Genomic DNA, 23,209 nt, shown 5'->3' on the forward strand with positions numbered 1-23,209 from the left:
CTACTGGGGATGGGGAGTAGGAAATCTGATAAGAAATTATTCAGAGTAGACTATCAAAAAGGTGGTAGAGACGGGAGAAGGCCAGTAGTTGATGATGTGTGTACAGTTAGGAATGTACTACGGATCCAATACAGGCAAAGATGACATTATCAAGAGCTTTTTAGAGTCATAGGTTCATAGGTTGATGCTAGGCTATCTGCCCTAGGGCATTTATAAGCCTAGCCAGAGTGTGTTTGGCTTTTGCCACCCTTTTAGATTAGTTGACTGTGTCTCTGTATAGTAGGTCACAGGAGATAACCTTTTTTAAGGTTAGTTTACTGTGCCTCTGTCTAGTAGGGACACAGAAGAGATCCCAGGGGTAAACCTACGATCTCCCATCCACTCGTCAAGATTTCTCTTGAAGAGGGTCATTGAGGGGCTCTGCCTAACATGGATTGGGATTTTGTTCCAGAGTGAGGGGAGCCTCTGGGATATGAATCTGTCCCTCCAGCATGTCCTATTTATTTCTGTGCTGAGGTTTAAGTCCCTGGAGCATGTAGCTCTAAGGGATTTGGATTTCCTGAGGTGGAGCATGTCCATTAATTCTGGTTTGGACATGGCTTTATACGTCAGGGACAGATCGCCTCTGAGTAGGCGGTAAGCAACTAAGTAAAGCAGGAGTTTCTTTAGCCTAACTGCGTAGGGCATCTGTTTGAGTCCCTTGATCCTCTTGGTGAGGTACTTTTGGGGTCTTTCCAGTTGCTGCAGGTGTCGGATAAGGTACATCCCAAATGGGGCACTGTATTCAATTATGGGCCTGATGAGTAGAGGAGCACAATGACCTCTCTTGACCTCTCTTGATCTAAATGTGAACCCTTTTGTGATAAGATGAGCTATATAGAAGGTCTTTCTAACCACTTTGGCAACGTGATTGTCAAAGGAGAGATTGCTATCTACTTGGGTCCCCAAATCCCTAATTACTTCTTCCATACTTAATGGATTACCACCTATGTGGTAATTCGTGAGCACTTTGTTTTTCCCAAAGGGGATGACTAAGCACTTTTTGGCATTTAGCTTTAGGCCATGGCTATGGCACCAGTTATCCGTCTCTATGAGACCCTTTTGGAAGATGCTTGTATCAGTTGGCAAGTCGATTATGGCACCCAGTTTGCAGTCATCTGCGAACTTGGTCAGCCATAGTCCTCCTGTGTTAGCCTGTACTTCAGAGAACTATATACCGAACAAGAGAGGTCCCAGGACTGAGCCTTGTGGAACGCCACTTATAACTGGTTTAGAGTCTGACATGGCACCTGCAATTCTGACCATGTGGGTTCTATCCCTGAGCCAGTTTGCAACCCATCTTATGACATTGGGGTTGATATTTAAGCTGGTGAGCTTATTTATGATGCCCGAGTGTTTGCGAGGTCCAGGTAGGCTGTGTGGACTACCTTCCCTTCATCTATGGCCAAGGTGACTGTTTCAAAGAAGTCAACCAGGTTCAAGAGGCAAGATCTGCCCTTAACAAAGCCGAATTGGGTAGGATCCAGTGTTTGGAGTTTCCCAATGTCTTTGTTTATGAGTTCCATGATTATATGCTCCATAGCTTTGCAGACCAGGCTAGTCAGGCTTACAGGGCGATAGTTTCCGGGGTCCATTGTGGCACCACCTTTGTGGAGTGGGACCACTGTTGCTGTACGCCATTCCTTGGGTACATATTCTGTAGTAAGGCTGAGATTGAACAGTGACTTTATGTGAGGGTTCAGTTCTTCTTGGAGCTCGTGTAAGACGCAGCCCAGGACATCGTCCGGTCCCATTGAAGCTGTGTTTTTTGCTTTGGAGAGGGCAGCTCTCACCTGCGCATCTGTGATGTCAGGGAGGCTACACTGTTGGGATAGACATTTGCTCTTTTGGGGGGAAGCGGGGAGAAGTTTGCATTGAACCTGTCTGCCAGGATGTTGGCAATGTCTGTAGGTTCAGTGTATTTTTGGTCATTTTGCACTAACTCAGAGCATATCAGGGAGTTGCCACCCAGGTTCCTGACATAACTAAAGAAGGCCTTGTGATTATCTTTAGCATCTTGTGCAATTTTTCTTTCGAAGCTGGCCTTAGATAATTTTATGAGGGATCGTAGTTTTTTGCTAGTACTGATCAGAGATGCCTTCCCTTTTTGGGATTTTGCTCTATCATGTAGTAGCTTCCTCCTTCTGTTGTATTATTTATGGCTGGGGTCCACCAGACAGGTCTCCTGCCTTTGGAGGAGTGAGTCTTGGTTTTATATGGGATAGCATGATCCATGCATTCCTGTAGGTGTCCATAGAATATGTTTGTAAAGGATTCTGCGGTTTGGGTCATATTTTCCACTGGCCCGGGGGCTTTGAAGGATTCCACCTCAGATTTGAGAAGTGTAAAGTTTGCTTTTGAGAAGTTCTTCACCATGGTTTCCTTGGCTGGGGGTGGGGACGGGATATGGATGTCCAGTGAGATTAATTTATGGTCAGATCTTACCAATGAGGGGTATACCTCTGGTATGGAACATAGAGTCCCCATGTTGGTGATGATCAGGTCCAATATGTTTTCCCCTCTTGTGGAAGTGGTGACCAGTTGTTCCATAGCATTTGAGTTTATAAATTCTAGGAACTGTTGGGCGAGGGTGTTGGGGCTTGAGTAGTGCTCCCAGTCTATGTTTGGGTGGTTGAAGTCACCCAATATGATGGTGTCTGGAAAGACCTTCATATTCTCCAGTGTTCTCAGGAAAGCTGAGTGGGATTCCTGAGTTTGGGAGGGTGGTCTGTAGCAGGGTACAAACTGAAAGGCAGTTTTGCCCACTGTTAGTTGCACATGGATGGGCTCCGATGCTTCGTGCAGTGCCACTAACCTGGAGGTGTATGAATATGGATACTCCCCCCTCCTTTTGTGGCTGAAAAGCATGGTATGAGGTACAACCTGGTAGTGCTGGGGTGCTCTCGGATGCCTTGAACCAGGTTTCTGTTACTGCACAGATATCGATATTCTCCATACTGAGGAGAGCCTCGAGTGCGTGCATCTTGAGGTTTAGACTTCTGGTGTTGAGCAGCATTACCCTTAGTTTCTTTTTCCTTGTGTTGTCTATGGAGGTGGGTTTGTCTTTTAAGCCTTGCCTAAAAAAGGCACTATGAGGGTGGCAAGAGCCTTAGCCAATATTTGAAAGCCCAGGGGCGACAGGTGCAAGCCGTCCCTAGCGAAGCAACGTGGCTTGTCGAGCATGTCATCCTAGGCTGACAGACACTGCATCCGCTTTGAACAACACCAATACTTCAGCCAATTGTTAAAATTGATCATTTTGTCTTTATACTGTGGCATCATTCTTGGTGAGGGTAAGATGCTACTCAAGGTCAGGGTCATACCGACCTGGGCTACATGATCATAGAGCTCCTCTATGTCTCTTTTCATGTAGTCCAGGGAGGTACGTCTCAGGTCATTCACACCAGCATGGACAATGACGGAGTCATATTTGTACTTGCTTTGGAGTGACCAGAGTGCTTGTGTTATGTGGCGGATCCTAGCACCCAACAGGCAGTTTACAGTGACCTTCTCCTTGTTCAGCCTGGTGAGTGGGACGTCAATGTGTCTGACAATAGAGTCACCTATTACAAGTGTATTAGATGTGTTGAAGAAACAACAAAGGTAAAAAGTTATTCAGCAACAACAAGAACAAAAAACAGTGAGTCCCAGCTCTACTTTCCGTATCTTGAAATTTATTCAGCTCAATCAAATTTCTCTAGCGCCTCGGCCAGAGCCTTTACAGAATAAAACACTGTAGCTTCTAAAAAAATCACAATATATACAACATAAAACAATTAATTCAATTAAACAATCAACTAATTAAAATATACACATTAAATATTTAAAGTCACAGTACTAAATAAGGCTTTGCCAATTGCATTCTCTATTTAAACCATAGGGAAATAAAGTGCCATATTTCATGATTAAAATAGACTCTTTCTGTCTTAATACATTCTTTTGATATTCCATATTATTATAATGAAGAAATACATGCTCCAATATAGTAACTTTCATACAATCAATGCTACCATCATGTACAGAATTGAAATGTTCAGCAATAGGACTATTAATTTTTTTATTTTTCACATCTCTAATATGCTCTTTAATCCTGTCCGCTAGCATTCTCTTAGTTTCACCAATATAGTACTTACTGCACGAGCAAAAAATAACATATATTATTCCTTTACTCAAACAGGAGTATTTGGAGTATTAGATGTGTTGTTTAGCCTTAAGGGCTGTGACTTTGTGAACTATGTGATATGTGAGTATTGTTGTGGGGTAGTGGTTGCTTGGATGTCTGCTTTGGAGGTCTCTGCTGCTTGGGAAGATTTTTATTTAGAGCCCCCGAGTATGTTTTTGTGTGTTTATGTGTTTGGTTTGCTGTTGCGATAGGTCTATGTGAGACTAGATTTGTGGTGTGTGTGGTTACCTTCTCCTCCTGACTGACTGTGCCAGTACTGGGTTGAGAGAGCTCAGCCTCCAGTTTGGCTATATAGTTGCATCTCTCACATTTATTTGAGCTTGTTGTGAGGAGGAGAGGGTGGTCTGTGTACATAAGGCAGTTGTAACATCGCCTCAAAATTCCCAGATTCACCAACTGGACTGGAGAGTAAACCCGAAACGGACTTCTGGACATGCCAGAATAGTATAAGGAACTACTTTTTGACTGATCAAAAAGGACCAATAGGGAGCCAAGTACTTAAAGGGAGTATAAGAGGGTGTAGTGCTTTAGTTTACTAGTGCTTGATTATAAGATTACTTATACGAGCAACTGCAGGGCTTTAGAATGAAAATAGAGAGCTTACTTTGAGACTTAGAACAGTTCTAAGGGAAAACGTGAAGAGAAGACTTTGTGGAGCCGGGAATAGTTTAAACCCGTTTAAGCGGCACTGCCCGATGCTGCACTATGCGCACAATCGTGCAAATGCGGGTTTTAAAGCAAACTGAAAGAGATAGGAATTGACCCAAAATGGCCAATAAGCTACTAGTTTCAGGGCTGAGACCACTCCTCCAGGGACAGATAGGCTGCTCAAAGTTCCCCACTCTCACTGGTGAACAGAGAAGCTTCCCCCTATCCAAGTAAGGATATGGGCAACACAGGAAACTATACCACAGTCCGGAATTCAGCAAAACCTGAAATCTGGACTAATCTATTTCAGCAAAGGCAGGAAAAACAGAAAAACACACAGAAAACACTGTAAATGCTATAAACAGGCTAGCGCACTTTAGTGTGTAGCCTACAACAGTTATACAATACAAAAATGACTTAAATTGATATAAAACAAGTGCAAAAACTGTAAAAAGCAGAAGGCAAATGCAATTTAAACTTTTTAAAGCACAGATCAGTTAGAAATTAGCTTTTTAGGTGGGAAAAGGCAGTCTGGGCAAAAAAAACAGAGAAAAAAATACTTAAATCTGGAAAAGTCTTTCTTGGGTCTCTCTGTTGCCTGTATCACTCTTGCAGGACACCACGGGGAGCTGTGCAGAGTTGTATACTGGCACAAAACCATGCAAATACGGGTTTTAAAGCAGGGAAACTGAAAGAGATAGGAATTGACCCAAAACGGCCAATAAGCTACTAGTTTCAGGGCTGAGACCACTCCTCCAGGGACAGATAGGCTGCTCAAAGCTCCCCACTCTCACTGGTGAACAGAGAAGCTTCCTCCTATCCAAGTAGGGATATGGGCAACACAGGAAACTATACCACAGTCCAGAATTAAAAAAAAACTGAAATTTGGACTAATCTAGTTCAGCAAAGGTGGGAAAAGAGAATTTTTTTTTTCAGTAAAACAAATGAGAAGGGAGATGGACAGGGCTGATGTAAGGGGATTTCACTACTGATCTTGAAGTGGACCTGGACAGGTTATTTGGAAGACTGGAATTTCACAGGAAGAGCTAAAAAGCATTGCGGGAGGGGATAAAGGTGGAAAGGTTGATGGATCTGGAACAGTTTAGCAATTCACATTCACTCAAGATGAAAGTAGGAAAATTGGCGGACTTGATAAAGATTGGTGAGGGATACAAGGGGTGGAGTGGGGGGTTGGCTCAGTGGATAACTTAAGGAAAAATATTTTGGACCATACCATACATTGTTCTGTGGGAACAGGACAGAGAGAAAGTGGAGTTAAAATCCCTGAAAATGGCATAAATGTGAGTAAGCTGGGTGGCTGAAGAATACAGGGACCTAAATATGGCCTGTGGCTTGAATAGGACATGCCGAAAGGACAGACTTGTCTCCCAGCGACTGCCACATCTTTGGAATAGGCTGCCAATTCATGTGAAGCAGAGCACCTCTATGACACTGTTCAAAAGGAACCTGGAAGAATGGATGGGGCACCATAAATTCATACCAGGGATAGCGCCCACAACCCTCCTGGACATGGGCAGTCATTACTAGATACAGTCCTGGGTATTGACTATAGTATCTATTTTATTACACTGGGATGAAACTACTACGCTTGAAATGACCTCCGTGTCGACAGCCTAGTAACCTCCTATGATCCTATAAAGTTATGAGAGAAAGAACACAGGACATGGAGGTAAAAAAGTGTAGGATAGAGCTAAACAGCGAAATAAAAGCTTTCTGTTGGAAAATTATGGGGGAGGAGGGAAGGCAAAACAGAAGGAAAAGGGACAGAATTTGGGAAGGGAAGAGGATTTTACTGCAGTTATTGAGGGAAAGCAGTGTGAACAAAGAGGAGAAGAATGAACAAATATAAAATTCATGAGAGCAGGTGGGCTTCGCGGTTGGGGAACAGAAATGAAAAGTCTAGGCTGCTTGCTTGGAGATTAATAACTTGATAATTTGCAGATGGATCAAAAGGGGAACAAAATGATGAAAATACTGGAATTAGGAAAGTTATAAATGGGTTCTAGAGGACGCTGTATAACAGAAAAGTGGGTGTTAGTTATCCAGTTAACTTCGTATTTATAGGTTCATAGGTAAATACTAGGCTAGTTGCCCTTGCGGACCACTTTAAACCTAGCCAATTTCCCTTTTTGTGCACAAAATAACCTATCCCATTTAGTTATAGATTGACCTTACCCATCCCATGGTCAATAATTACATATTACCCTTAAAGAGAATAACTGAGATCAACCACAAACAATTTGAGAAGACCCATGCAGGGAATAAAGCATTTAAGAGCTGCATCTGTCCATTCGTAGTACTGGGGGCAGTCCTGGAGCAAATATTCTGCTTTCCGTCCACAGATCTAAGCTGTGCCTGAAAATGGACAGGGATGAACTTTGTTTTATGTGGATGGAGAGTCTGTTCCACAGCAGTGGTATCCTCTGCAAAATGTACCTGTCCCTCCAAACCATTCTGTTGATGTTGCGGAAGAAGTTTATATCCCTAGAACGAGTACTTCTGATGCCATTTGACTTGTTGTTGTGCAGTAAATCCATCAGTAATGGGTCTGAGGATGCCTTGTATGCTGGACACACATCACTTCTCATCAATCTATAGGATACAGAGTATTTACCTGAAGCTCAGACAAAGTGGCATAAAGCTGTTTCCTGTGTCTCCATAAAATAACATTATTAAAATCTGCACAAATATTACAAGGTGCCTACTCGTGTTCAAGACGTAATTAATCTAAGCATTTATCATACACTGACAGAAGAAGAATGTGTATTACTTGTGCGCAGCAAAATTCTTAAGATACAACAAAAGGACAATATGAATAAGACTCTCAACACCTGAAATGAAAAAGGAAAAATAGCCAGGGAATTGTTATGGCTTGGCTTGTATAGGCCCTAGGGCCGACAGCCTAGTACCAACCTATAAACCTGTAGCTGGGGCCATTAGAATTCAGCTGAATGCATTTAGCAGCAAGAAACTGGGAAATGGAGGTGAAATATACATAGTGTCATGGGAAGGAGGAGGTGCAAACATAGCCTGGGAAAGTTACATCTGTCAACCTGAGCATACATGGCAAGCAAAGTCCTGAAGGTTGGCAAATACTGAATTTTCTTTAGGCAGATTACCTGGTATTAAATGTAGCAGACTGTATTTTCCTTTTCTCAAGTCATCTGTCTTGTCAGTTAAGACTGACATTCAACCATCTGATTTCAAATATTTAAAGCTTCACAGTGTTATGACCAGTGCTACCTGCCTCATCTTTTAGGCCCACTCTCTACTTCACAGCATTTAAATCATTTTACACTCTCCAACAAAACTTGTCATCATAATATGTGGCAGACCAGCTACATGTGGCATGAAGATCCTAGCAAGAGTGAGGCCTCCTATCCAGTCCACAACTACCATAATTTTCAATCATAGTAGGAAATGGCTGCATCAATATTGTGGGCAAATTGAAGTGAATCCATTTTATATTAAGAATGTATTCTTTTATATCCCAGTCCCAGGACAAGATATGGTGATGCTCAACAACATCTTGGAAGAAAGCTGTGTTGGCTGTATCACTCAAGAACAGTACAGACCCATCAGACCCAACTTTATACAGTTGCATTTCAATTCTAAACCATGATTACAAAGCGGTTTTAAACCATGATTATAAAGTGTTTATGTCCATACTAGCTACAAAAATGGCAATGGTGTTGCCAAAACTGACAGATATGGATCAATGTGGTTTTGTGGAGGGGAGGCAAACATTTGACAATATTAATAGAACAATAATGATCCAGAGGGAAGCAGAATATAAGAAAATGCCACTGTTGTTCAGGGGTCTTGATGCATAGAAAGTATTTGAAAGGGTAAGCTAGGGCAATGAAAGCATTTGCATTCTCTAATACAATAATAAGGTTAATTAGGGCATATGATAGATGGAAGGCAAGAATTAAAGTGGGAGGGTTCTTCTGTGATAAGTTGTGTCTGAACAGAGGAACCAGGCAGGGGTGTCCTCTTTCCCCTTTGTTATTTGCTTTACATTTAGAGCCACTGGAAAAAAATAAGGAACACAGAAATGAATGGATATAATTGGCATGGCAATCAGAAATAGCTGGCTTTATTGGCAGATGATATTTTGTACCAGAAAAATCCATAAAAGGACATCTCAGTGTTATGGAACATTTTGAGACCGCTTTAAGTATTTTGGGAGTATAAAATTAATGAAAATAAAACAAAGGCTATAGCCATAAAGTATGTACCAGACATGAATTTGTTCAGCAATACCCATATTTATGGGGATACGATTAGATGAATTATTTAGGATTATGGATTAAAAAGGCTTCTGTTATGGCAGCCAAGTATATTTGGGAAGAGACTAAACAAAAGGCAATACAAAAACTGAGAAACTGGAAACTCTTGTTTACGGATATGGACTGTAAGATACAAGCAGGGAAAATGTTTTCAGTCCCTTTAATTTTATATACAGGAAGAGAACGGGTGGACAATAATAAAAAGATGAAAGATTTTTTTCTGATAGGTTAACAGAGTATGAGTTACGTGGGATAAGATGATCCTTCCAATAGAAGAAGGTGCCTTAGGATTATGTGACTTGAAGGTATATTTTAGAGCTACACAGTTAAGGTTGTTATACATAATACAAGCAGAAGGTTATAATTAAAAATGGAAAGGGATAATGAAGGGACGGGAGGGGTGAAGAAATACAGAGAGCGGGATTTTGGATGCAGACCCTTAGGGAGATAACCATTCAAAATATCACATTTAGAAAGAAGCAGAAAATATTCTAAGAACTAAGGCAACACGAAAATGGAGAAAGGAGATTTTCCCAATAGGGATGACTGTAAGCAGAGGTACAGAAAATAGGCACGAGAGGGCTGGAATTCACTGAAGAAAACTGACAAAGGAATCACACTATTGGGAGCAAATAATTGAGAGGGAAAGGTAAGAGAGTGGAACGATGCTAAGAAAATGTTTGAACTGCAAGCTAGAGACTGCTTTCCCTATCAGGGACTGATATCAAGAGTACAGGCGAAGAGAAAAGAATCAGGCAGTCTTAAGTGAAAGATCTGCTCTGGTGAGGTTTTTAGTCAAATCTAGATCAGAAGCTGATGTTAAAAAAGCGATAATTACTAAGACATATAAAATATTGCAAGATAACTATATGAATCAATCAGTGGAAGTTAGAAAAGACTAGGAGGAGAGACTGGAAAAGCAATTTACATGAGAACAATCGGATGATGTATGTATGACATCAATGTATGCAACCAAGTCCCAAAGGTTTAGGATATTTGCTTGGAAGCATTTGCATAGATATTTTTACACCCCAACAGACTTCAAAGAAGTCTTTCTCGGGTAGATAGCAAATGCTGGAGGTGTGATGGGGAAGCAACAGGTAACTGGGAACATGTGTTTTGAGAGTGTGATGAGTTTGCAGATTTTAAAAATTCTCTACAGAGCACTTTAATATAAGTATTGGGTGGGCAAATGGCTTTAACTAAGGAAATGATTTTTTTTGATCTGGGACACTGGATCTGAATTGCCTAGAAACAGTAAGGTCTTAAGTTTAATTCTGTCGGCTGCCGAAAGACCAGTTACTAGAAAATGGAAATCAAAGCCTAAACCAACTGTATTTAAAAACATCTTTATTGAACACTTGTGACATAAGCAAACTTACATTTATAGAAAAGTAAACAAATCCTATTAACAAGTTAACATTTACACACATTATACATCACATATACTCTTCTACATAATATAATCAACCCAACATTACAATAAATTGTTCAATTCCTCCCTTTTCATAAACCTCATTCCTTCCCCAAATCGTTTTTCTGCATCTATTTACCATATCTGAAGTATTGAATGGTATACAAAAGATAAAAGAACTGACAGAGGCCTCTTTAGATAAGGGAAAGTGCAAATTGCATAGAAATACATATAAATCATAGGAACAATACATGCAGAATAACATTCAGAATGAGGAGGAGTGAGGTGTAAGGGAATCCAGGAGTTCAGCAATTTATATAATGTTGGACTGATGAGAATTACAAAAAAAAAAAAAAAGAAAAGATGTGATGAATAAAGCATGCAAATGGAAAAAATGTTAACATGGTTTGTTTTCTTTTTTTCTGTTAATGTAGGATTGCCTATGTCTTAAGTGACAATTTAATAAAGATGTTAATAAAAAAAGATATGGTGATGTCAGCAGCCATGTGAGGACATCTGCCTGCATCTCCCCTTGACTGAGCGACTGCCGAGTGCAGGATCCTCTAGCCCTCACTAAGGATCACACATATGGATAGAGACTAAAACTCTCCCCCAAGCTTGGACTGACCCACTAGCTTCAACAGTTTAACTTCCTGATTAAGCTTAACAGCAATCGGAGAATACTGCCAAATTACAATCACTGTGTGTCTTGTCGGCATCTGTCTCTGCATCAGTGGAGCGGGAAGTGTGATGTTAGGGAAAAAAATAACAAACACAGAGACATTTGTTTAGAGAAAAAAAATGTGCTTTTACCAGGTTTTATATAGAGCTTGTGAGCTTTATCTATTAATCCAATCACTCGGGGCAGGAATTGAGCCCACACCCGTCTAATCTCCGAGCACCAAAGGTAACTGTACTACCTGCTGTACCACAGATATCTTTTTTCAGTCCTGAGCTATGCCTACTATACATATAATCCGCACTGCAAACATAAAAAATTGGAGGAAAAACACTGATATCATCTGGCAAGGATTAATATGCTTTGCTTTAAACAAAGGATGAAGCTGCAATTTTCACATGTAGTCACGCTGTTATTCCATTCTCTCACTCACTTGACCATGTATGCTTATTTGTCACAAACTCTTTACAAAGTCATTTCTTTAGATACACATACACTGAAATATTGAAGAATTTGGTAAGATAACATGCCTTTGTTTAGAGCTGTGTGCACGTGTGAGCATTTTATATACTTGGTGCTGTAATGCAGTGTACAGTAAAGCATGATGTGTTGACTTTCATTTGCACTGGCAAAAATTACTTACGGCAGATCCTGCACAAAGGGAATTGATTTTGTTAACTTACTTTTTTGTTTTTTATAAGCTGTTGATGTTTGCAGTTATAAGAGTGTTAAGCAGTTGGATGTTTATTACTGGTGTGGGTACAGACATACAGGTTACTACAGAGTAAGAGGCGCTCGTTTCTTTTTGGGGAAGTAAACGTACTTACAAGTAGAAACTTCTCCAATGCAATATCTTCTGTCCTTAAGTGTGTGTTGCAGTTGGTGGCAACACTTTGTGCTGGTGATTTACAATAATACTGATGTAGCTGTGGCAACCGTTTGGGAGAAAGGAGAGCACGAATGGAACTGATAGTGTTGCGGCTGCAAGGGTTGTTTTGCCTTACTGGGTGTCAGTGTGAATCTTTTTAGTGGTTGATCTAAATGCGGTGTGGTGTAAGTATGCATGTTGTATTGTGCAACTGTGAGCGCGTCAATGTGTGAGGGATTAGATGAAGATGTGAGTGCTGGGACAGATGCAATGAGTGTCAATAACTGTTTAGTTTTATGAATGCTAACCTGTTTATTATAACAACATTCCACCAGCAAGCTATCAATCATTCAGAAACCTCAAATATCATTGGTTTGTTCAATTCAGGAAACAAAGAAGCTACTAGATCACCTTTTCATACCATTTATTAGCAGCCTGGAAGAAACCAGGCTCCTCCCACCCTCACGTCCGTTTAGGGCCATATATGCATTTAAAGTAGCCCTACGTTACAAATATTTTACTTGACAAAAAATGTGTGACAACACTAATGATGAAATATTAAGTACTCGATTATCTCCCTACAATTTACTCTTTCAGGGTCAATACAGTTAAATCCCACAAGGAATTCTTTCTGACTTCCATCATTTTCTGTTTATAGCTTTAACCAGTATTTAGAAAATAGCTGCCATATTACTCTATTATTTATTTATTTATTTATTTATTTAAATTTGTTGACCGGGAGTGTCCGACTGGACGTGGGTCCATTTTCAGCGGAGGCCCGGGGAGAAAAACTCCACAGTAAAATAAACAAGACAGTAGTTACATTGGATTACATAGCGATTAACAATTTAACATAGAAATTACTTACAACATATTTACAGATGAAGAACATAGTACATCAGTAGACAACTAGAATCTTTATCTGTGAAGTACATAACAGGCATTAACAAATGTAACAATGAGAAGTTCCTGCTGTATAATAAGTACTAGGCTTATGAGCATCTGAGCTTGCTATCATCAAGGTAGTTAGTGGAGGTGAAAGAAAGGTAGTAGTTGGATGGGGTGGATGATATTAGAGTGGGAGTTGCAAGGGCATAGCCAGCATGTTTTTAGGTGCGCTTTTAATAAAGTTTTGAAGTTGGTGCATGATGGTATGGAGGTAATTGTGGGTGGGAGTGAGTTCCATAATTTGGCTATGGGGCAAGAGAATTCTATCATATATTTGTATCATTTATTACACAACTGACCTATTTGTCTTACACACCAAGTTTGAACCTGATAGGTTTGCTTCTCCATTTATTATGCTTTAGCCATTAAGATTGTCTAGTTTACATTACAAGAAGTATATTGTTTCATAGCAGATTTATTTTACCAATTACTTAAAAAGAGTTAATTTCCATTTACTTATGTATTTTCACTTCAAGACATTCACACCCACAAACACATAAACTTAAGCCACATTTCTGGTTAAAATTGGACCGGCACCACAGCTGGTCTCTAAAGCACAGTATATCATGCCATAAAGCATTTTTATCAAATGCTGAGACCAGCATCTCTGCAGAACAAGCAAGTCTAATAATTTATTTGGTGTGCTATGTGGGATTAGGCTAAATTCAGAACAGCCTTGATCTAACTGCAAAATCAGTAGTAAAAGATGCATAGTGCCAGATCGTATGTGCTTGATGGAATGTCTGCTTTCATTCTGGCCAGCATACACTTTTTGTATACAGATGCCCAAGAATCACCAACAATTTTTTGACAACTGTAGGAACTTCAAAGACTTTTCTGCAGCAAGAGAATCTCACTTCAACAAAGCCCCAAAGAAGTCCATTGAAGTCTTGATAACATACAGTGTGAGCCTTACAGTAAGCTAAGTCCTTGCCAACATTGTTTTCCCTTAACCGATTAACATTTTCCTGAAAGTTTATCTGTACTGTGGTTTGTACTTCTTTCTCTGCCTTTTCCACTGCTTCATCACAAAAGGGTTCTCATCCAGGAAAAAAAAGAGGTCATTGTTCGCCTCAACTCTGCACTCATTAGACCCATTATAGAGTACAACGCCCCTTTTGGAATGTACCTCACAAGACATCTGCAGCAGCTGGAAAGGCCACAGAAGTACCTCACAAGGAGGATTACTGGCCTCAAACAGATGCCCTACACTGACCGTCTCTAAAAACTCCAGCTTTACTCTGTAGTGTATTGTCTACTCTGAGGAGATCTCTGCCTAACATATAAGGCTATGTTAATCCCAGAGCTGTTGGACATGCTACACCTAAAGAAATCCCAATCCCTCTGAGCTACACGCTCTAGGGACCTAAACCTTGTCACCACAATAAACAGGATATGCCGGAGGGATAGATTCCTGTCCCAGAGACTTCCTATACTCTGGAACAAGCTACCCATCTATGTCAAGCAAAGTTCCTCATTAGCACTCTTCAAGAAAAATCTTGAGGAGTGGTTGGGAAATAGGAAATACACCTCAGGGATCACGTCTGTGGCTCTGCTCGACAGGGGCACAGGAAATTAACTTTCTAGGGTGGCGTAAGCCAGGGAACCTTATTGGCTACGCTTACTTAGGCCCTTGGGCTGATAGGTTCATAGAACCTAAGTAACCATCTCACTGCTCTCTAAAACCTTATTCACTCTGACCTCTAATAACTCTTACAGCAATTTAGGTACTTACATATTACTGCAACCACATTCCGTGCTCAGTGCAAACCCTTTCTCATCTCCATATATGTTATATACAGTTCGCCCTCATTTTGAAAAGAACTTCACATATAAATGCGACAAAGTAGTTGTTTTTCATGGAAAAGTAAACCAAGGACTGGTTGTCATACTTATCAAGGGTCTGTGATTTTGCATTTAAGCTGTGCTATTCACTGAATACATGCTGGTACAAAAAATGTTGTTTGGTTCACTTTGCAAGTGACCTACACTCATTTTTATAAACTGTCCCTTGATTTTTAAGTGCAGATATATAACTAACACCCCTGCAGCCATGCCACCCCCTTTCAGGGAGCACCGCTAGATTATTTCTCCACTAAGCACGAATGCATTCAGCATGACCGTTACAGCTGTGGTTCCCCATGGGCATGCCCCCCCCCCCGGACACCCGAACAAGAAGCATTATAACACAACACCATTTCACAGCTTTCCTTTTAATGTTTGTAGTTATATTTGTATAATAATATATATACCAATCTTTTTGGACCATATAAATGTACTAGTGCTCATGAGCAAACCGCCCTGTGAACACACACACTTGAAATCTGCTTGAGATATCCGTAGAAAAAGCAGTTCAATGACATACTATCTCACGGTTTTCCTTGTAATATTTCGACAGACGTGTTTAATAATATACATTTCAAAGTATTTGGAGCAGAAAAGTAACTGTTTAGGATAAGACTGGACTATGAAAACACTGTTTAATGTGGTTGTGATAATACATGTCGTAATTTATTTTCAGTATGAAATTTAGTACAACATTAGGCTTTCTCAAAGTTCTTGATAAATACTTGCAGTCAATACAGTGTAAAAATCTAAAACTGATTTTGTAGTCTCCTAGAGAACACAGTTGCAGCCACACCAAACGTGCATGCATGCAAAGCTAGTTTTACATTACACAACTGCTTCAATGCATGCAAATCACTCGCATACACAAAGATTATATGCTTTACATTTACATGTTTCATGAATAAATATCGTTCACAGCCGAACAATTGAATTTTTATTATGAATACTGATTAAACATGAATATACTTAGAACTGCATAACCTTTTTGCAAATTTCTTTAGCAATCAGGGTTAATGCACACTTTTAAAAAACTTTTCTAAGCATGTTACATGTACTCCATCCTCTTAGTTCCACAAAATATATATCATATTGCTATCTAGAAAGCATGTTTGCTTCCTAGAAAAAAACAAACTTTTTTGGATCAAAGTAGTGATATTTGTTGTCTCAGTAAATAAGTGAAACTGTAGTGTTGTTACAATAAAAGTTTTTTAACTGTGTAACTTAAGTATTAGTCCAGAAACAAATAGCAAATGCCACCTACTCAGACCAGACTAAATTACTGACAGTCATACAAGCAGAGGCTGTTGTACAGACATGATGATGACAGCAGCCCTTGATGGCCATTCACACGAAAGCAGAAAGCAAATTATTAGGGAGGCATATATAGCCCCTACAGTGACACAAGTGCCCGCATCACTACCCAAGATGAGGGATTAGAACCAGTCATACAAAAACGCTCCAATGGCCAGAATGCTGGCAGCAGCACCAAAGTCCCTGAGGTCTGCTTGGATGATGGCCCTTCCGGATGGCTCTGGCTAGGGGATTTGAGGAGGAAACCTCACCCTCTGTGAACTAATGGGCTCAAATCTGGTAGGAGACTCAATGGTTGGTAGATTTGGGGGGGGGGGGGCTTAAAAAAAAACAAAAACTTGTACATTGGCTTGACAACAACAGACAGTGTGTTACAGTAAATTGAGTTCATTCAGATGGAAGGATGGAAGACAAGTGAGATACCACAAGATAATGGCACCTGGCCTCATCAAAGTCTCTATAAGTGACCTTACAAAGAAAAATTTTTAACTGATGACACAAGGTCATCCAACAAGGAGAATACAAAAAATATCTATAAATACAGATTCAAATGACAGAAAAGAAGAGACTGGCTCAAGCTGTCCCCCTATTTCCCTATCCACAAAGCAAGTTAAGAAATTATGCTTAACCGTCATTTTTTTAAACACATTCACAAGAACATTGCACAATCTACACTTAACTTAGACTGCCATGACTCAGACCACTCTTCTAATCTTATACAGCTTCATATTCTCTTTTCCGCAGCTTCTTCTACACCAAACCTGTTGCACAGTCATTTGTCATTGGGGGGAAAAAGAAAGACAAACTTGTTCTTCTCGTCTTTCAGTGACCCTTGTGATATCTACTTATCAACATCCCTGCATTTATAAAGACACCGTTTATTATGCGCTCTCTACTCAATGTTTTGCCAATTCACCACCTTAAAACCCACTCACAGACTGTCTGGATTGTTTTCTATCCTGTTCTGCAGTACTATACTGAATCCACCACAGACCGTAAAACCCAGTTAATGAATTCAACTATACTCTATACGCCAACATGATCTTCCTTTCTGTGAATCCGTGTTGTCTTGGGTCACGTTCCCCAACTACCCTCTAGATATTGTAAAAATCATTTAATTCAGCAGTGATTCTACGACTTTAGGGCAGAGTGACACGCCAGGCTCAGTACTGCTGCCACAGTCACATAGCGGAATTGCAGGTGCCCTTTTCCAGGCTTTAAAACCTTACCTTCCTCCCATTCGATGCTATATCACCAATCCCACATTTAGTTCCCTAAGAATTGTATGGGAAATCCCATCTGTTCAGAATGACCTTAACAGCTTGAATGCTTTCAGGATTATCTCTGCTACAAGTGGACAAGGATTACCCATTGTATCTTCAGGACAACTGCTAAACCGAGTTTGTACAGTTCTCTTCTTTCACAGATACTGAGCAAAAGTACTTACAATACTGTGTTTTCCTCCACTCTGTTCTGCCAATAACTATCTTTTTAAACAAGTTTCATTACTCCTACCTTTGTATTTCTCTGATTTCTTATAATTCTGTAATGCTTCATGTATATTCTTGACTAAATCAGGAATCCTTTCTTTAGTTAGGGCAGCTGGTTTTCTATTTCCCACTTACTTCTGAATTAAAACTGGCATGTTGTTTTACCTCTTCCTCCCTATGTGTTTTTTTTTGTTTGTTTTATTTATTTTTTTACTTTCTGAAAAGGGCTCTTTATCAGAATGTGTGACCAATCCTGTATGTCCCAAAACATCAAAAACTTAAAATACAATTCATATAAATAACAGTGAATTCCAAAATTCACAGCTATGTGACATTTTCTGCAGGAGTTTCACATAACCCTTGCACCACTTAAAAACAGACTGTGCCATCCACAACCCTGCTACTTATATACGCTAACGCCATGATCGCAGTACTTCCGGAGAGGGAGAACACTCTGAAGTACCATAATTCTCAGATATTAACCCACATTCTCACATTCAGTTCCAAAATTGCAAGAATGGAACTTAGCAATTACAGTCCCACAAATTTCAACATGCACCCCCTCCAAATGCTACATATTTGTCTCCAACTGCTGATGCCATCTTAGTGGAGAACTGGTTGCCAGCTCATAGAAATTATCATCTGTGCTATACCTGACAACGCGATAGTCTAACATATTTCTGCTACATTACACCTGAGGAAGTGATCCATTTTGTCAGTGACTGCCCACCTGAAACTTAGAATCGAATTATCTTTGTTTAACTGTCTGTCTATAAGCCAGTAATGAAGTAGTGTTTGGTCAACACTTTTTTCCTAAACATCTGCCCCTTCCACATATGAGGTCTTCTCTCCCTTATCATTTCAAATCATCAGCACCATGACTTTTCTTAAAACAAAGTGGCATAATGGTTGAGGTCACTGCACACACAGACACGATGTCCAAGGCTTGAGCCTGTCTCTGTTCAAAGTCTGTGTGGAATCTACATGTTCTCCCAATGCCTGTGTGGGATTCCTCAGCAAAATATGCTGAATGTTTACACCTCTAGGAGGAAAGATATCGGGTTCAAACAACTCTCCCACTGGAGATTGAAAAATATGCCAACAGACTGCACGTAAAAATTAACACAGGTGTGGAAAGCATTACAGACTCTAAGTTGTTCTTATCTGGGGAAAAGAGTCATGTAGATAGACTGCTTTACATAACAACTGTGTGTGCAGCACATTCTAGACAAGAGAGCATGGATCACAGATTGTCTGCTGTATTACAGCTGCTCAAGTGGCAGTGCATAAACTGTTTCTAGTTGATTTTATCATGTCACCTGATGTCACAAAAAAACACTCCAATAACGTTGAATTTGTCACTAACTGATGTCTGCCTTCTGTAGGGCTACGACTTGAGCTTGGCTTATGGCACTTTTGTTACAGGACAAGGAAACAATAACCTTTGCAATGACAGCCAGTAACTTTTCTGTTACATACATTTCCTGTGGATTATGAAGGTAAAGTATTTTTCATTATACTGCATTAATCTGTTTATTCTGAACTCATACCTCAAAACTGATAATGACTGCCCAGACCTGAATGTGGACTAGCAGTGTACTTGAGCATCGTCTTAAAAGCAACAAGGTACTTATTTTTCATTTCTGTACTTTTAATAATGCTTTCAAGTTGGCTCTACTATTTCTAACATACACTGGGACATAAGCTTTGGCTGAAACATAAGTCTACTGGAGTGTTCTACTTACCCAGTAATGAAATACCACCTCTCAAATCCACTGATGGCAAACTGTAAAAGCATTTTGCTGATAATACCACTTGTTATATTCTACCCTGCTATCCGGTCGGTGGTGTATGAAAATGCATTCAGCACATCTTCAGCATTCTGGCGCTAAAAACTTGGAATCCTTTGCGTACCCACTTTATGTTACCATGCAAATACACAAAAATTGACATTACAAAACATGCAAAATGTAGGAATGTTGACTAGGTTGTGAGCCACTATTATCATCAAATGCTGGGGTAGACATCCTTATACAACAACAGTCAATCTTCACAAAATTGCTTACGAATACTTACCTAACAATACTAATCTGAAACTCTTGCTCTGTAATAAGTCGCCAAGATCCGGACAAAAACTCTTTACACCACGTATATGCTCGCCTCTTCATATCTGCACCAACTTGCTCTGTCCGGCCCTCTTTGTACAGTTCTAGCTCTGAATCCTGCTGGTGCACCTCAGCATTTGAGGTACTCGATGCACCTGCGAGGTTGCTAAAACAGTCATCCCCTGCACCATTGACAATGGTTCCGTTCGATGTTCTTCTATCAGATCTTTTAAGCTCCACTTCCTTCTCGGATACGGTATTACAAGAGAGAACATCATTATCCTTTACATTATTACTTCGCCTACAAGTGCCCTCAACTTGCATAGAGCATCTCAAATCTCCAGCTCCAGACTGCATATTCACACCCAAAGCCTTCAGCAAATACAATACAATGTCAAGATGATCAGAGACCAAATAATCAAAACACGTTGTTCGGCAAGATAGATTATATCAATGACACATGACGAAGCAGCAAACTGGATAAGCAGATCATCAGACAGTGTGATCCTACTTAACAAATATTAAGTCACAACTCAGCAACGACAGACTAGACTGTCTGTCACACAATGGAAGATACTAGGACGTTCCAAAAGATGGGATCTAAGGCTCGGGGACCTGAGTAAACGATAAAGCAAATCAGACATGTGGGCCACAGTTGCAATCAACAAAAATCAAAGTACTTTCTCTTTTTCCTTTTATTCACAAGGAAGCGCTGCAGTAGTGCCCACGTGAATCTAAGCAACGTATACGTCTCTGTACTCCCTTTGCAACAAGATACAGGATACAGTGAAAACATTGGCAACTCGACAAGAAAACATTAGTAAGTATAAGGGGCGTGACTATACGACACATTACACCATTGGTGTTTATTTCTGAACCGACAGTGACGCAAGGACGGTTATCCGCTATGAACAGGAAGTGCAGCAACAAAGGGAGATGGTCATTGGACTAAATATTGTCCACTCAGAGCTTTCACTATTGATGGTAGGTGGGGTCTTCATAAATCTATATACTGAGGAAGTGTAGATGTTGGAATTGTACATATTTATATGTATGTATATATATATATATATATATATATATATATATATATATATATATATATATATATATATATGTATATACTTATATGCATATATATATATATGTGTATTACTCAATAGATGCAACTTTTTCGCAATCGCAAGTTATTGTGTCAGACTGTCTCTGTGTATGTGTTATGGTGACGGTGTTCAGTGCCAGTCCATAATTTCCACTTTTTTTTGGTCCGTTATTCATCTGAGTAGACACAGCATTCATCTGAGTAGACACAGCATTCATCTGAGTAATCAGCTGCTGGATTTTTCAGGGATGTAGCTATGTTTCAGAATTTTCCTTTAAAGCGTGACAAAATGAAAAGGATTACATTCACGAATACGGAATAATGTTATGTTAGATGATGCATATATATATCATGTATATTTTTGGAAAACGGAAAAACATAATCCTTATGCCATCTCATAGCGCTCAATTTCTTTGCTCAAGAATGTAGGACATCAGCATGCATGTTCTGAAAAATAAGTATGAAACCGCAATGCCTGGCGTTATAGACTGACTGTAATCCTCACTGATACACCAGAAAATCAAGAATTTTATGAAGTATAGGATAAAAATACGTTCTGCAAAAATCAGGGACAGTTGAGAGGATAGTTAAAGTGGTTTATGTACCCCAAATGAAATGCAGGATTCAGTAGAAAATTATCCTTTTTATAAAAAAGTGTGGTGGGTGGGGTACCAACAATGTATTAATATAAGATTTAAAGAACAGTATCCACTAGATTAGTCACTGTTGATTGAATGCTGGGTGATTAATGACAAGCAATGTTTTAAATGTAATTTGCTGGGTGAGAGGAATATGATTGGCAGCCACAGGAGGTCATGATGTCAGTCATGGTGGTAATACCCAAGCGATGCACAAACTTCACCATTGGGTATATCACTTTAATAACCAGGGTGTAATTGCCTGATCTTAAAAGGACCCATTTCAGACACAGCCTGGAGATATATATGAAACAAATATAAATATACACTTGAAACAAAATGGTACAACATGTAAAAATATATAACATTTAAGATGAAAAAATATTATGTACAAGGCTGATATGTACAAACTGTTACGATAGTTAATATGGCATATAATGTACACTGCTCATATTCACAATTAACAGTTGCTTAGGACAGTGGTTAGTAGTTATTTATTTATTTTATTTATTTCTTGACATTTTATTACTGGGAAAGTCCGACTGGGGTAAGAGCCCATTTTCAGTGGAGGCCCAGGGAAAATCTCCAAGGTTTTACAAAACATTTTAAGAATAATAATTTTACAGTCTTTAAAAATAGTACAAAACAAATACAGTTTAAATAATTATAACACATTTGATATAATGGACGTAATGTAATATATATATATTATACCTCTCAACCTCTTAGAGCAAAAAATCTGAACAGAGCCTAAAATGATGGGGGGGGGGGCAAATTTTAAATATTGCTCTTACAAACTTAGAAAGTTGATAGAATAATAGGTTTTGCATTATCATGAATTTTCTGAAGGATGTGGAGTCTTAAATGTTTGTCATTATTTAATAGGTTCATAGATTAGTACTAGGTTAACTGCCCTTGCGAGCCATTTTAAGCCTAGCCACTTATCCCTTGTGAGACTCAAACCCTGCACCTTGTGTGTGTAAGGCAAACACCTTAACCATTAGGCTACCCTCCCAACCCCTGACTTCAATTCACAGCTATTTGCCAAAAAAATACAGATTTTAGGAGTAACACACCAAAAATATGGGGCAAAAATCTGGACATTCTGCGAAAAACTGTACAGTTGAGAGGTATTTTATATATATATATATATATATATAAATATATATATATATATTTATTTATACATATATATATATATATATATATATATATAAATATATACATGTGTATATATATATATATATATATATATATATATATATATATATATATATATATAAATATATATGTATGTATACATATGGTTGCAGGTATATTAAGTAGTTATGGTATTTACTATTTGGAAAATGAAGCAGACATTGCACAATGGCTGAAGTGGTGTAGACAGACACTGTATGTCAGATGAATGTAGCTAGTATTTACATCAGTAAAGAATGTACATAACTAGAAGGCTACTAATCATGAACTCATTCCCAGTAATAAAAGGTACATACAGGTTACAAAACAAATAGCTCAAATTTGTATATTTCGAGAGGTGGTTGCAAAAAAGAGTGAAGCTGAATATTTCTCCCAGATTATTTCTAAAGAAAGATGATGAGACTTGTGCTTATTGTATCCACA

The 23,209-nt window shown here is 39.3% G+C and overlaps 1 protein-coding gene across 1 annotated transcript in view; it reads right to left on the minus strand.

Annotated features, from left to right (window-relative positions):
* LOC122815803 (choline/ethanolamine kinase-like) overlaps positions 1-20,659 on the minus strand; it is a 562,793-nt gene extending 542,134 nt beyond the window's left edge. The window contains exon 1 of the mRNA XM_044088601.1: positions 19,818-20,659. Within this exon, the coding sequence (XP_043944536.1) occupies positions 19,818-20,203 (386 nt within the window). The 5' untranslated portion in view covers positions 20,204-20,659. The remainder of the gene's footprint in view (positions 1-19,817) is intronic.
* Positions 20,660-23,209: the final 2,550 nt, after the last annotated feature.

The sequence above is a fragment of the Protopterus annectens genome, chromosome 11.part0 (genome assembly GCF_019279795.1).
Source record: "Protopterus annectens isolate FY-2018-M chromosome 11.part0, PAN1.0, whole genome shotgun sequence".
NCBI lineage: Eukaryota > Metazoa > Chordata > Ceratodontiformes > Protopteridae > Protopterus > Protopterus annectens.